The sequence below is a fragment of the Choloepus didactylus genome, chromosome 21, assembly GCF_015220235.1.
Source record: "Choloepus didactylus isolate mChoDid1 chromosome 21, mChoDid1.pri, whole genome shotgun sequence".
NCBI classification, from domain to species: domain Eukaryota; kingdom Metazoa; phylum Chordata; class Mammalia; order Pilosa; family Megalonychidae; genus Choloepus; species Choloepus didactylus.
In genome coordinates, this window is record NC_051327.1 from 33,730,558 (window position 1) to 33,746,417 (window position 15,860).

At 42.6% G+C, this 15,860-nt stretch overlaps 1 protein-coding gene across 22 annotated transcripts in view; it reads left to right on the forward strand.

Moving 5' to 3' along the window:
• The window catches only part of RBFOX1 (RNA binding fox-1 homolog 1), a 2,130,504-nt gene that overhangs the window by 1,952,725 nt on the left and 161,919 nt on the right, over positions 1–15,860 (forward strand). For all 22 annotated transcript variants that reach the window (XM_037813986.1, XM_037813985.1, XM_037813992.1 and 19 more), the window contains one exon: positions 8,073–8,315. In XM_037813986.1, the coding sequence (XP_037669914.1) occupies positions 8,073–8,315 (243 nt within the window). The remainder of the gene's footprint in view (positions 1–8,072; positions 8,316–15,860) is intronic.

Sequence of the window (15,860 nt, forward strand, 5' to 3'; positions counted from 1 at the left end):
GCCTTTAGTGATGGTATTTTAAAGACAACTTACCATTAACCACACAGCTTTGTCATAAATTCATTCTCTCTGATGTTCTCACAGTCTTTTTTTTTTTAATTTAATTTACCTATTGCCATCAACAGCTCTGTCTCTACTAGCTGTTCCCTTTTCCCTCCTCTATCTCTTCCCCTGCTACCTTTGATGTCCCCTCTCCCCTCTTAAAAACATAAAATACAAATGGAAGAGTAGCAACCGCTCCAGTGGATTTTATAACTTTGCATACCATATATTTAGTTCAGTAATGAAAAATTCCAGCTCCAGGCGATGCACAGAAGAGCATTTCTAATGTTTTTTTAAACAGCTATTAATGCAGTCGAACACTTTCTCTCCCTTCCTCTTCTATAGAATCCTCTGTTAGTGGTACACTTTGAAACTGAGAGCAGAAACCAGAGGAGGGACAAGCTGTGATTGATGGGCGAGGCCTCGCTTGCTGAAAGAGTCCCATCTGGGGTTGGTTTGGGGAGCAGTCAGATGTTGAGGGGTTGGTCAGCAGGACGGCCTCAGCTCCCCCTCCTTCAACACCCCGGTCTTGCACACGTTGCACGGAGCACACACCCGCACTCATAATTGAGCCTTGCTCTGGGCAGATGCTCTGTGGCGTGGGACTAGAACAGCTGCTAAGTTTATGGAGGAGAAAGGAAGCAGAATGGTGCCGCAGGTATATATATATATATATATTTTTTTTTTTTCCATTTTATTTTTCACTCGCAGCTGATTTGAATTAAGCCGGAGCCTTTCCTTGCATTAAGCCTCTGTGCTCTGCGATATGTATTTTGCTCCTTGAGTAGTGCAAGGGGAAAGGAGAATTGCAGCGGAGGGTGTGCATGTCGGCTTTCTGCTTGGTGTGACCAGCTGTGCTGGTCTTAGAGCCAGCAGGTTAACGGTGTAATTTTTGCATTTTTCTTTGTCTCAGTGCCCCCGGGGGCATGGCGCAGTTTAGCTCATTTCACTTTAGCGCAAGAGGCTTTCTCAGAATATGCGCGATTTCTTGCCAGAGAAGTAGAACAGACCACTCTACTGAACTAAAGTAAAACAAACTGTCAGCAAGACTGAAAACTGCAGGCAAGCACCAAGAACGCATAGCTCTCCTCCAGCGCGTCTGTGTTGGTAGGGGACCCCATTGTGGGAGCCGCTGCTTTCTTTGGCTGTGGAGACAGAGGCAATCAGCTGGTTTATTAGGGCTTGACAATTCCTGTGCATTTCTTCATTATAAAGGCTGTGTTTAGACCAGAAGCGATTCTTCAGGGCAGGAAAGGAACGGGGGACAAATAAATTCCAGAAGTGGAAGGAGGAAGGGGTTGCTCATGAACGTTGATTATTAAAGCTGGGGAAACAAACACACAAAGAAAGAGAAAAAGGCTTGATTATTTAAAGTCAACCTTGGCAGCCGTGAGGGCAGGCACTTTCCCCCTCAGTGAAAGTCAGACAGTTCCATTGAAAGGAAATACACCGGTTCCGTGTCCTGCCACGCAAAGGCTATTTTTCAGTTGAAATGTGGTTTGCATTAGATTTCCAGCCAAAATATTTTGCAAAGTCTGACTGGCTGCCCCTTTGTTCTCTTAATACTTTTCCACAACTACTTTACACAACTACACAGGGAAGTGATTATAGGGGCACATCTGAATAAGCCCCCTCTCATTTTCTCTCTGACTCCTTCTGCTGAGTGCACTTCAGAGAGAAAAAGAAGGATGCAGGATGTGTCAGTGGTCAAGGAAATTCTTTGTGTATCTTAGGAGTGGCTCTCTGAATTTATGCATACAACCGAGTTGACACGCTATACTAATCGTCAGATTAGGGTGTTTGTCTTAAAATAGCAACAATATCGTGGCGATTTCATGCTTCAGTAATATATTTAAATTGAAATGACATTTTTACCCTTTATGAATCAGTCTTGGTTGTATGGTAATAATCCTTTTGCTCTCAGTAGCCAGAGTGAAAGTTCCCCATTGGGATGTCTTGGAGTGATGATGGAAGTTGCCCATCATAGTGCTGTTCGTTGCTGAGTTGCTCTAATTGAATGAGGTTTGGTGTGTTATTAGGTCAAGGAAGCTTTTTCTACATTTATCCTAATAGGTGGTCTTTATTTCAAGCTTCTACCCAGTTCTGCAGCAGCAATAGTGGGTTTTTAAAACATGGGATCTTCGGGGATGAATGTGGACCCGGCATCGTGGGACTGAGAGTATCTTCTTGACCAAAAGGGGGATGCAAAATGAGACGAAATAGTTTCAGTGGCTGAGAGATTTCAAATGGAGTCGAGAAGTCACTCTGGTGGACATTCTTATGCACTATATAGATAATGTATTGGAATAGCTAGAAGTAAATACCTGAAACTACCGAACTCCAACCCAGCAGTCTGGACTCTTGAAGACAATTATATAATAATGTAGATTACAAGGGGTGACAGTGTGATTGTGAAGACCTTGTGGATCACACCCCCTTTATCTAGTGTATGGATGAGTAGAAAAATGGGGATAAAAACTAAAGGACAAATGGGGTGGGATGGGGGATGATTTGGGTGTTCTTTTTTCACTTTTATTTTTTATTCTTGTTCTGGTTCTTTCTGATGTAAGGAAAATGTTCAGAGATAGATTGTGGTGATGAACGCATAACTATGTTATCATACTGTGGACAGTGGATTGTATATCATGGATGATTGTATGGTGTGTGAATGTATTTCAATAAAACTGAATTTAATAAAAAAAAAAAAAAAAAACAAGGGATCTTGGCTTTCCTCCCTTATTGTATTTAGCAGCAACCAAGAGAAGTCCAGGCACAGAGAATTAGATGCTAGGTTTGCAAAAGCTCTTGAAACAGTTGCTTGATCCTGTAGGGGATACTGCAAAGCAGAACCACCTTCCCCATCAACTAGGAACACCCACCAGCATCCTGCCTTGAAAAGCTCTGTAAGTATCAGAGTCTCTGTGATTGTTACACTTATTTAGGGAAAGGAGGGGGTTTGGCTTGGAGTAGAAGAAAAACAGCAGCTTCTGCAAAGGAGGAATCCAAGTAATAGCCAGAAGGATCCAAATACTATTGCCTGTCACCCCCCTGCTATGTGAAGGTGGCTTCAGCTTTCAAGCAGGAGCCTGTACAAGTTCCCAAAACGCGCCTTGACCTCGAGTGGAAAAGCTTCCTTTAACGCTAACACATTTTTCCGGAGAATTCCTCTCAGCCAAGCTAAGAGCACCACTGGGGAGGAGACAAAGGCGTCTCTGAAACCATCTGAAGGTGAAAAGAATTTCCATAGGAAGTGCAATGCTCTTAATTAAATATTAGCTGTAATTAGCCCAAAGTGCAAATGTTGGTAATATTAATTAGGGTCTCTCTGGAACTTCTGTCAGTGTTAATAAGTAACTGTGGGGGGTCCCACCAACATCTGTTTGAGAACTCCAGGTACAGGAGTGAAATATAGATCCCAATGTACCTGGATGCTAACCGTAGGCTTTTGGGTGACCAATGACAGGCTCCCTGGGCCTCGGCACCCTGTGTGTGTTCTAAATCGTGGTGGAAGCTGGCAGCTTGCCCTGGATCCAGTGGCACCCCCAGCCGGCCCTTGCCTTGCCAAGGTTAGCCTCAGACTGGAGATGGAGGTTGATGTTTCCTAGGAGGCTACTTCACCATGCACCAAGGGCTACCAACCCAACCTGGCTAATGGAGTTGCAAATTGCTGGCATCTTTGAAGCAAAACCCCAGCATCTGACTTCCCACAGAATGTCCCCGATAACCAGATGGAAAACAGGTTCTTGGGGCCAAGATGTGTGTGACATAGAGGCTTCTGTTTATTTTTAAATGGGAACAAAACCCTCTAAAGCTGATTCTCTTGCCAGGTGAGAGATGCCTTGGCACAGGATAACACTAGGTTTGTTTCAGCTCCTGGCTTCTACAAGAACTACCTGTAGCTATGACCTTGGAAAATTATATCCCAGCTCTGGGCCACAGGATCTTCAACTACGAAGTAAAGTGGGATTAGGGATGCCACGTACCCAAGGCAGGGATTCTCGACCTCAGCACTGTTGACATTTTAGGCTGGAGAATCCTTCATGTAGAGAGTTGTCCTGTGAATTGTAGGGTGTCTAGGAGCATCCCTGGCCTCTGGCACCCTCCCTCCCCCAGCTGTAACAACCAAAATGCCTCCAAACGTTGCCTAAAGTCCCCTGATGGGCAAAACCATCCGTGTTTAATAACTACTCATGCAAAGTACCCAGAACCGTGCCAGGCACTCACCAGGCCTGAAGTGAAGAGCAGCTTAGCTCAGTTTGGCTTCTGACCACCAGTGAGGAGAAGAGATGCCCTCTCCAATGGAGCAGAGAAGCCTGAGGTCACTGTGGACTTTCTCCTCCTAAGCCCACTTCTGCTGAGTTTGAAATGTGTGTGTGTATGTGCATATATATGTGCATACATGTGTGTGGGTATGTCTGTGTGCACACATGCACACACGTAAGTTTACAATTCAGATATCTGGTGATGGAAAGGAAATCCCTAAGAAAGATGCTGACTCACCCTCTTTGAAATATCCTCAACATTGCTGATCCCTGAGATTAGTTTAACCACCTCTCCTTGGTTTCAGAAGCATGCACCCTTTCATTTATCTTCCTGCTTCACTGCTATCTTTATTTCCTGCCTGAACTAATGCACTTGATGGCTTCTTAACTGGTTTCCCTTTATCTCTGTTCTACCACAGGGGTGCCAAACTTTCTGTAAAGGGCCTGAGAGTAAACATCTTAGGCATTGTGGACCATATGGTCTCCACTCTGCCACTGGAGCACAAAAGCAGGCATAGACAATATGTAAAGGAATGGGCATGGCTCTGTCCCAATAAAACTTTATTTATAAAATCAGGCAGTGGGCCAGATTTGCCCCATGGGTTGTTGGCCAAGCCATGTTCTACCCCAGTCCCCCCTTCTATCTCCTGCTGCCAGATGAAGCTTTATAAAGCTGAGAGTTCATTCTTTGAGTGTGCATTCACTTAGGAAATGCTCGCAAAAGTCAATTCTGCACCTACCATGCTACTGGGTCCCAGAGATGGGTCGGGGAACATGGCACTGTCTCCTGCCCTCAAGGAACTCACAGGAAAACATGTGATGGCAATCCATTGGGTTATGTGAGATGTGGCCATCAGCTGTGGTGGAGCAGAGGGGAAGGGCAGTTGATATGGTTTAGGCATCAAAGAAGTCTCTTTGAAGGAGACGACTCTTGATCTGGGACCTGATAGAGAAGCAGGGACTAGTCAGGCAAGGGGACTTGGGAGGGTTTTCCAAGTAGAGGGGCCGGTGGATTTAAAGACTAGAAGGCAATGAGAGGGCGGTGCTTTCTTCTACCTTACATGACCATAAGCATCCTGAGGGCAGGCTCTTCTCTTTCCAAAACACAGAGAGCCTAGGTACTAGGAGGGAGCCCTTGCTGGTTTGCAGAAGCTTGTGGGATTGGGTCACACTTCCTAGATTGCTCTGCAGTAAGGAAAGACCCCATGATCACATGTGTTCTGGTGAGAGTACTTTCTGTTAGAGGTTGGGAGGGAAATGTCTTTGTGTGACCGTCTGTCTGTGCCATAGCTCCTGCAGTCATTTTATACTCCCCTATGAGAACACCCATGGCATTTTCACAAGTCTAACTTTCTTTTGGTGATGGGCCAGGTAGAAAGTAGGTGAGGCTGAGAAGCTCTACGGGAACAAGCAGACTCTGGCACAATCAATTTCCTTTTGGAGGGTTCTTGCATTCTCAAACTTTTAGGGCTTCTCATTAGCAAGAGAGAAGCAGTATCCCTATGGGATTTCCGTATTCAAGATTATGTTCTTTGAGCAGCCCAGTAGAAGAGACAGATGTCATTTGGGTTATAAACAGCACTGATTTTCCTTTTTAGTCCCCACCCTTTTGGTTGCATGAAACAGAAAAACTAGCTTAAACAAAATAGCAAATTTAGTGACTCACAAGTAAGACATACAGGGGCAGTGCTAACAGCAGGTAAAGCTAGATCCGAGATGTCAAATGTTGTCACCAGGACTGAATCGCTAGTTCTTTGTTTCTCAATTTCTTGGCTCCATTTCCTCGGGTTTGGCTTCACCATTGGACAGGACCTCTTCAAGTGGCAGCTCTTGGCATCTCCAAGCTTACATTATTTCGACAGCTGTCAATCACAGTGGAAAGAGAATTGCTTCTTCCCCCAAACTCCAGCCAAGTCCCAGGATTAAGCCTCATCGGAGTTGGTGGGGCTTAACTCACTAACTGGTTTAGATGTATGAGCAAGAACCTAAAATCCCATGGCCTTGAGTGGGGAACCTTCTGTTTGGCCTGTCATCTGACTGGAGTCACGTGATTATCTACAGGGAACCAGAGTCTAGGCTCAGCCACGTATGGACCCCATGGGCTGAGAGTGGGGACGTACCCCAAAAGGAAACTGGGGTGTGGTCCTTGAAGAAATAGGTGATTACCAAACAGAAACAGCAATAGATGTCCCCTGTGGTTTCGTAAGGATGGATAGGGTTAAACTTTTCATGCATGGTGAGCCAACCATGGCACAGGCAGACACTCCTCAGCCCAAAATGCCATGAAAAGAAAAATGTTAGAAAGATAGAAAGAAATGGTTTTGTATTTTTTGCTTCTAGTGACACAGACATTTGGAGAAATTAGTCTGGGGGAGGAAAGGACCTGATGGGAATGTTTTCACTTGTAAAACATTTTAAGCTCATCCTAAACTGAGTTCCCCTCGAACTGTCATCCTTAGCTTTCTAATTAAGGTCCCCTCTAAACAAACGCACCAGCTCGGTGTGCTGCTCCGGGAATAAACTTTTCACCCTCTCTGTTATGATGTTTCTTCTGTGCTCAAATTGCTTTGACTGAAGAGCCTCTTGAACGTTGGCTGTGGGTACTGAGGCGATGTGAGCAGTTCTGACATTGTTTTACCTTGGTATCATTATATGAGGGCTAAAGTCACATCTAATTGACCACAGACGATGGGAGAGGCAGCTATTTGGTGTGCTTAATCATTAAGTTGTTTTTTCCTCTGTATAAATATGCAATTCTGTCTATTGAGACCATGGAAAATTAGAACCTGTGGTTTAGTTTCTGATGAGATAGGGGTGTGTGTGTGTGTGTGTGTGTGTGTGTGTGTGTGTGTGTGTGCGCGCGCGAGCAAAATGGTAGAGATTTGAGGAATTTTGGGGGTGGGGGGGGTGGGGAGAGGAATGTGTCCTGAAATGGAAACCATCTAAATTCAGGGTGTTTTTTCTTCCCCTCATCCTTTTAACTTAACTGTAATTATCACTGCATGTTTTGCTTAGATCTGAAGGATGAATTGTTATATAATACTGTGTGCTTATAAAAGAAATAGCATGGGTGGGGCATTGACTAATGAGGCTAAGGGTTAAGTGCTGCATTCTGCAGAGATACTTAAAATGGGGATAACACAGAGGGGCCATCTTTTTCCAAATTAGGCTCTAAATTTTCATCGGCCGCCTCATATTGACACTGAACATCTCTCTCTCTCTCTCTGTCTCTGACACGCGCGCACACACACACACACACACACACACATTGTGTCCATTACAGGGACCCCCTCCATCCCATGACATGAGCCCAGTCACATAACACTTTCATTAAATTCAACTGCTTAGATGAAGCATCTCTTCTCAAGAACACACTGTTCAACTGAATCTCTCTCAACATTTTAGGCATCAAATCAAAGTTCCGCTGTCACTGTAGAGGACCACATGCTCACAGGTTCCAAAATGGGAATGAAACAAACAGGACCAGTGAGAAACAGCTCAACCCAGTAGGGCACAGACCCAGGCCTCCTTGCTACGGGGCTGAATGACTTAGCGCAAGCAACTTCCCCTTTCCGAGCCTCCACTTAGGCATCTGCAAAATGGGGCTAAATGACGCTTACTATTTTCTTCTCGTGTCTGGTGAAGACGAGCTGGGATTCAGCCATCGCGGCTCTTACTTAGCCCGGGGCTCCCGACGGCTGGGGGGCAGGGTCTCCAGGGAGCCGCTCACCGTCTTCTCTCCCTCTCCCCCACTTTCTGATCTTTCAGGGTAATCAGGAAGCAGCGGCAGCGCCTGACACAATGGCTCAGCCTTACGCCTCGGCGCAGTTTGCTCCCCCCCAGAACGGCATCCCCGCGGAATACACGGCCCCCCACCCCCACCCCGCGCCAGAGTACACGGGCCAGACCTCCGTCCCCGAGCACACGTTAAACCTGTACCCTCCCGCCCAGTCGCACTCGGAGCCCAGCGCCGCGGACACCAGCGCGCAGACCGTCTCCGGCACCGCCACAGTAAGTGGGCGCGCGCCTCGCGGGGGCGGGCGGGGGGCCCCGGGGCTGCAGGAACGACGGCGGGGCGCACCGTCCGTCCAGCAAGGGGGTCCCCAAATCAACCCTTCTCAGACCTGCTTCGCAAGCTTTCCCTGATCTGCGTGCATCCTCTCCTGGGATTCATTTAAGTGGACAGCGCATTTTTCACTGGCTGCATTTATTTGTAAAGGGAAACGTGAATCTGTTTTCGGTTTCTGTAGTGTTTGTCATTTTAGTGTGATTATATATATATATATATATATATCATAAAGTTTGCCATTTTGGCCATTTTTAAGTGTGCAATTCAGTGGCATTAATTACATTCACGATTTTGTTCTATCATCTTTATCCATTACCAGAACTTTTTCAACGCCCCAAACAGAAATTCTGTCCCCATGAAGCAAACGTTCTCCATTCCACCCTCCTCCAGCCCCTGGTAACCTCTAATCTACTTTCTGTCTCTGTGAATTTACTTATTCCAGATATTTCACATTAAGTGGAATCATACAATATTTGTCCTTCTGTGTCTGGCTTACTTCACTTATCCATGCTGGAATTTTGCAGTATGAAACCTTTTTTATTTTCCTTTTAACAGCCTTCTTGAGATGCAATTTGCGTACCATAAAATCCACCCATTGGAAGTGTACAAGTCACTGATTTTTGGCATGTTTGCAGAGTTTTGCAAACAGTACCATAGTCTAAGTTTAGAATGTGTCCATTGCCCCCAAAAGAAGCCCTGTGCCCGTTTGCAGCCTTCTCCATTCCCACCCCTGGACTGTTGTACCCAGCTTCGTGCACTTAGCCTTATGCATCTGACATGCATCATGCTGCTGTGTGTGTCACTAGGTTCTGCCTGTTTATTGTTGAGCCATAGGGTGCAGGAAGTATTGACCCCAAAGGGATCACATGAGAGAATTTGGGAGGTAAGGGAATTATTCTGTTTCTTGGATGCTCCTGGGGTGCGTGGTTACTCGACTCGGTGTACCAAAAAGAGTAAATCTTATTGTGTATAAATAAAAATGAATAAAGCAAAACAAAAAAAATCTTTAAAGAGAAATATTATATGGTGACCATATTGAAAACTTCTGTTATTAGCCGTAAATCAATAACTCTAAACAAAACCGGTAATTATTAAAATTAAATAATGTTCATTTGGGTACGAATGAAAATAATCCTGCATATCCCAAGTAGCTTATGTATCACGTGTGGGAAAACTTGTTCTGCAGAATCTTTTAGGAGCTTAGGTGCACCAAGCCTCCAGTTTAGAGCATTTTACAAGTGCAAAAATATTCTGCTTTATCTCTTACCCCCAGGCCTCTAAAGAACCTGTATTTGTGGAGAAGTTTCTCGGCCTGAAGTGTGCCACATTTCCTGTAACTAAAAGCAACTTCTGACTAACATTGCTACTTGGTACCTCACTCATTCAGAAGTTAGGTTTGGAAATTTTTAAAAAATAATTTAAAAAATAACTTTCCCATATTTTCTATTGCTTTCTGTCCTCTTTCATTGTGGTGAAGTACATATTATGTGAAATTTACCGTTTGTATCATTTTAATGTATACAGTTCAGTGATGTTAAGTATGTTCAGATGTTGTGCAACCGTCATTACTATCTACGTGCAGAGCTTTTTCATCACCCCAAACGGAAATTCTGTACCCATTAGCATTCACTCCCCATTTCCCTCCAGTTCAGCGCCTGGCAACCACTAAACTGCCTTCTGTCACCATGGATTTGCCTATTCTGGATATTCCATATAAGTGAAATCATACAGTATTTGTCCTTTTGTGCCTGGATTTTTCCACTTAGCATAGTGTTTTCAGAGTTCACCCATGTTGTCACACGTATCAGAACTTCATTCCTTTTTACAGCTGGATAATATTCCATTGCATGGATAGACCAATTAGTTCATCTGTTCATCAGCTGATGGGCATTTGGGTACTTTCCACCTTTTGGCTGTTGTGAGTCATGCTGCCATGGCCTGTTTTGCATCTGGCTGCTGTAACTTAGAGGTTGGGTCATTAAATGGGTTTGCCGGCCCAGCTGATGTTTCCCGCTGCTGTGTGACTACCAGGTGGTGGCAATGGAGTTGATGTTTATTCATTTGTGGCAAACCATGGTGGTAGGTCTTGAGCAGGTTGTTTTGACGCTTCAGAAATGTCAAATCTGACATAACTTATTAAACCTCAGTGTGCACCCAAAATATTGCTGTGGAAGATTCATTCATTCATTCTCTCATAAATATTTATTAAGTGTCTCCTATGGACCAGGGCTCATGCTGTGTGCTGGAGTTGAACCAAACAGACATGATCTGTTCCTTCTCACAACGGTGTGAGAGACAGAGAGTGTGCATGTACCAAACAGCTGTCTAACCACACATTTTGATACATGCTCTTAAAGAAAGGACTGGTGATATGAGAGGGTAAAAGTCAGTGGGGGTGATACCCACAAACAGATTGTTTGGTAACATTTTGTTGATTTGGTGACATTTAAGCTGAGAAGACAAAGATGTCCAGGCAGAGAGAATGCCATGGGCAAAGATCCTTAGGTGGAAAATAGCTTGGCTTGTTCAAAGAACTAAAAAAGAAGCCAGTATGTGCAGGGCACAGAGAATCAGGGTGGGCAGTGGCAAAAGATAAATTAAAGAGCAATCAGGAGGCATCATATCCGACAAGGCTGGGTGGGCCAGATAATGGGTTGGAATTCCACTTTAGGAGCAATGGAAAGCCACTGGAAATAATTTAAGCCCGAAGATCTATGAGGTCAGATTTTTTAAAAAGGGGGCTAATGTTATCTACCTTAAAAGAAATCCTAATCCTATTGGTGAGCTGAGATGCTCAACATCCTCCCCCACAAACAAAGAACTCTCTGGAGATGGACATGATGAAGTTTAAATAACATCTTGAGTGTCTACAGTGTCCCAGGCACTGTGGTAAGATAAAACAATGAATAGACATAGTTGCTTCCCTTACGGAGCATTGGTAGAGTATGTTTACTGTTAATTATAATGATGTGACATTCTAGAGCAGGGACTTTTAAGGCTTAGGTGAACTATGATGGTGATAACAGACAACACTTTTAAAGAGTCTACATTGATATTGTGATCAGAGGGGTATGCATTTCATAATCTGCTAGTTACAGATAGTAAAAAAAAAAAACCGTGCAGGAATCTATTGGCTCACACAACAAGAAATTCAAGAGGATCACTAACTCTAGACGTGTCTTGGTTTTGGGCACACATCCATTGGGATCCAACAGGATCAGTCCCCAGGTTCTGCTTCCTCTTGCTTGGCTCCATTCTCAGGCTCTGTGTGAAGGTCCCTGCAAGTTCAGGTTCTTGACATAACAAATAAGCAGCTCAGTGAAAGGCTCTTGGATTAGTCCCATGCAAGTGTTGGGAATCACCCTTTCTCCTTGGCTCTCGTCGTTCAGTGGTGGAGGCTGAGATGTATGCCTCACTGCTGGGGCCCATGAGGATGGACCGATGATGGTTCCATCAGAGGCAAAAAGAAGGTGTGATAAGGACATCACATTAAAGATATGTAACAGGCAAAGAGGGATCTGGGAGGGGTGAAGCTGGCCAGAGCTAAAGGTAGTATGGCGAGTCATTTGAATTCAGATGCTTGAATTGATATGTCTGCCAGATGTAGGGAATGAGGAGAAGAACAAGGACAGAACACTGGTGTTCAGAAGAAGAGGAGCTACCAAATGAGACATAAAAGGGGTATTCCAATTGGGGGTTGAACCAGGAGAGTGTAGGGTCATGGAAGGCTGGAGGTTGTGACCCGAGAAGAGATTATTGAAACTGCTCGAATATAGACAGAGATGCCAGGGGAGCAGTAGTTGAGAAGTAAGTGGCAAGCACCCAGTGGGTGCACTACCCATCACAGACAATTGGAGTGAAGAGGAGAAAGAAAAGTAGCAACTGAGGAGCAAAGTGGTCAAGAAAAAGGGTTTGTAGGATAGTTGATGATGGGTCACTTTTTTAAGCCAAGGAGAAGCCACACATAGAGGGTGTGGAGGGGGAGAGGAAGCAAGATACAAGGAGTGATGATTCAGAACAGAAAGGGATGGAGTAAAAAAACAAAAACAAAACAACAAAAAAAAAACATTGTTCTAGTGAGAATAGGAAGGAATAGGATCAAGAGTAGGTGGATCGAGTAGGTAGTCTAGGAAAGGAGAAAAAAAACACATTTTTTACAGTTCTGTTGACTGCCCTATTTTCCTACCTGCTGTGACAAATACCACACAATGGGTTGAAAGTAATAGGAATTTTTTTGTCTTACCGTTTCGGAGGCAGGAAGGTGTGTTTCCTCCCAGGGTTGGTAGCGTTTTGGTGGGCTGTCAGTCCTTGGGGTTCTTGGCTTTCCTGTCATGTGGTGATGTCCTCTCCTTTCTCTTCCAGGTTCCAGCTGATTTCTGGCTTTTTGTTCCTCCTTGTTGATTTTTTCTATAAACTTTCATATAATAGGATTAAGACCCATTCTGATTCAGCTGGCCAAACCTTAATTAAAAATAACGTCTTCAAAAGGTCCTGTTTACAGTGCTTTTCACACCCATAGGAATGGGTTGGGATTATGAATATGTTTTTTTATTCTGAAATACATAACTCAACCTGCTAGTTGACTTTCAATTGACATGCAATAAACTGGGCTTATTTCAAGTATACAGTTTGATAAGTTTAGACATATATGTACATCTGTGGAACCACTACCACTATCAAAATAATGAACATATGCATCACCCCCAAAGGTTTTCTTGCACCCCTCGGTAATCCCTCCTACCCCCTCTTCCACCTCATGCTGGGGCAACAATTGATCTGCATTTTTTTAGTATAGGTTCATTTGCAGTTTCTAGAATTTTATATAAATGAAATCAAACATTATGTGTTCTTTTTTTCTGGCTTCTTTCACTGAGCATCATTATCTTGAGCTTCTTTCACATTTTTGTATATATCAGTAGTTTATTCCTTTTTATTACTGGGCAGTGTCCCATTGTGTGGATATGTTCTGATTTGTTTATCTATTAGATGTCAGTGAGTATTTGGGTTGTTTTCAGGTTGGAGCTATGACAGTTAAAACTGCTATGAACATCCAGGGGCACTTCAGTTTTTTTTAAGCAATTTTATTGAGATATAGTCACATATCATACAATACATCCAAATTGTTCAATCATCAGCTTCTAATCACTGAGTTGTGCGTTCATCACCACAATCAATTTTATAATATTTTCATTACTCCAAAAAAAGAAAAATCCCATACCCCTTAGAAGTCACCTCTCAATCCTTCTTTCCTTCCCCAGTCCTACATAAGCACTAATTTCATTTGTCTCTGTAGATCTATTTATATTTACATTTTATACAAATGGAAGCAAACCATATGTAGTGCTTTGTGTCTGCTTTATTTCACTTAGCATAATGTTTTTTTATTATTGTTATTTTTTTATTAGAGAAGTTGTGAGTTTACATAAAAGTCATGTAAAAAATACAACATTCCCATATTCCCCCCCATTGTTGACACTTTGCATTGGTGTGGTACATTTGTTACAAATGATGAAAGAATATTAAAATATTACTAACTAGAGTCCATAGTTTGCATTAGGGGTATTTTTCCCATATAGACCCTATTATTAACACCTTGTACTAGTGACATACATTTGTCATAATTCATGAAAGAACATTGTTCTATTTCTGCTCTTCACCAGTCATCATCCACAATAGGGTTCACTGTGTTATACAGTCCAATGTTTTATCCTCTAGCTTTCCTTCTAGTAACAAAACTTCCCCCTTTCACCCACATTCACACACATAATTTATTGCTCTTAATTTCACTCACAATAGTGTGCTACCATCACCACTATTCATTTCCAAACATTTACAATCAACCTAATTAGAAATTCTGCACAAATTAAGCATCAGCTCCCCATCCTCTATCCCTATTATATCTCCTGGTAACCCATATTCTAGAATTCTAATTCTATGTTATATGCTTATTATACTTAGTTCTTATTAGTGAGATCATAATTTGTCCTTTTGTGTCTGGCTTATTTCACTCAACATAATATCCTTAAGGTTCATCCATGTTGTCTCATGCTTCAGGATTTCATTCTTTCTTAAAGCTGAATAATGTTCCATTGTATGTATATACTACATTTTGTTTATCCCTTCATTCGTTGATGGACACTTGGGTTGCTTCCATCTTTTGGCAATTTTGAATAATGCTGCTATGAACATTTGTTTGCAAATGTCTGTTTGCATCCCTTCTTTCAGTTCTTCTGGGTATATACATAGTAGTGGCAATGCCAGATCATATGGCAGCTCTATCCTTAGCTTCCTGAGGAACCACTTAACTGTCTTCCTCAGTGACTGCACCATTTTACATTCCCACCAGCAGTGAACGAGTGTACTCTTTCTCCACATCCTCTGCAACATTTGTAGTTTCCTGTTGTTGTTGTTTTTTAGATAATGGCCATTCTAGTAAGTGTGAAATGATATCTCATTGTGGTTTTGATTTGCATTTCCCTAATAACTAGTGATTTTGAACATCTTTTCATGTGCTTTTAACCATTTGTATTTCCTCTTTGGAAAAATGTCCATTCAAATCTTTTGCCCATTTTTTAATTGGGTTGTTTGTCTTTACTGTTGAGTTGTAGGATTTCTTTATATATTCTGGATATTAAACCCTTATTGGATATGCTGTTTCCAAATAGTTTCTCCAACTTAGTGGGCTGCCTTTTTATTTTGTTGACAAAGTTTGTCAAAAGGGTTTTTTTGGTTTGTTTTTTTTTTAATTTTGGGGAGGTCCCATTTATATATTGTTTCTTTCATTGCTTGTGCTTAGGGTATGAACTCTAAGAAACCATTGCCTACCACAAGGACTTGAAAAATTGGCACATAATCTTATTGTGTTTCCCTTGTATGTGATGAATTGCTTTTCTCTTGCTGATTTCAGGCTTCTCTGTTTATCTTTGGCATTTGACATTCAGATAAGTATGTGTCTCAAAGTTGGTCTGTTGTGCTTCTTGGACATGTATATTTATGTCTTTCATGGGGTTGGGAAATTTTCAACTATTATTTCCTCCAGCATTCCTTCTGCCCTTCTTCCCTTCTCTTCTCCAGGGATACCCCTTATGCATATGTTTGTTTGCATCAAGCTGTCATTCAAATCCCTGAGACCCTGCTCTATTTTTTCCATTCTTTTCTCTATCTGTTCTTCTGTCTGTATGATTTTGATTTTCCTGTCTTCTAGTTTACTGATTCTTTCTTCTGTCCAAATTTGCTGTTGTATTCCTCTAGTGTATTTTTAATCTCTTCTATTCTTTCATTCCCATAAGTTGTTATGTTTCTTTTCATACTTTAAAATTCTTCTTTATGCTCACCCAGTGTCTTCTTAATATCCTTTATCTCTTTAGCCATATTTTCCTTCATCTCCTTGAATTAATTTAGGAAATTTGTTGGTGCATCTTTGATTAATTGTTCCAAATTCTGTGTCTCCTCTGAAGTTTTAATTTGTTCTTTTGACTGGGCCATAT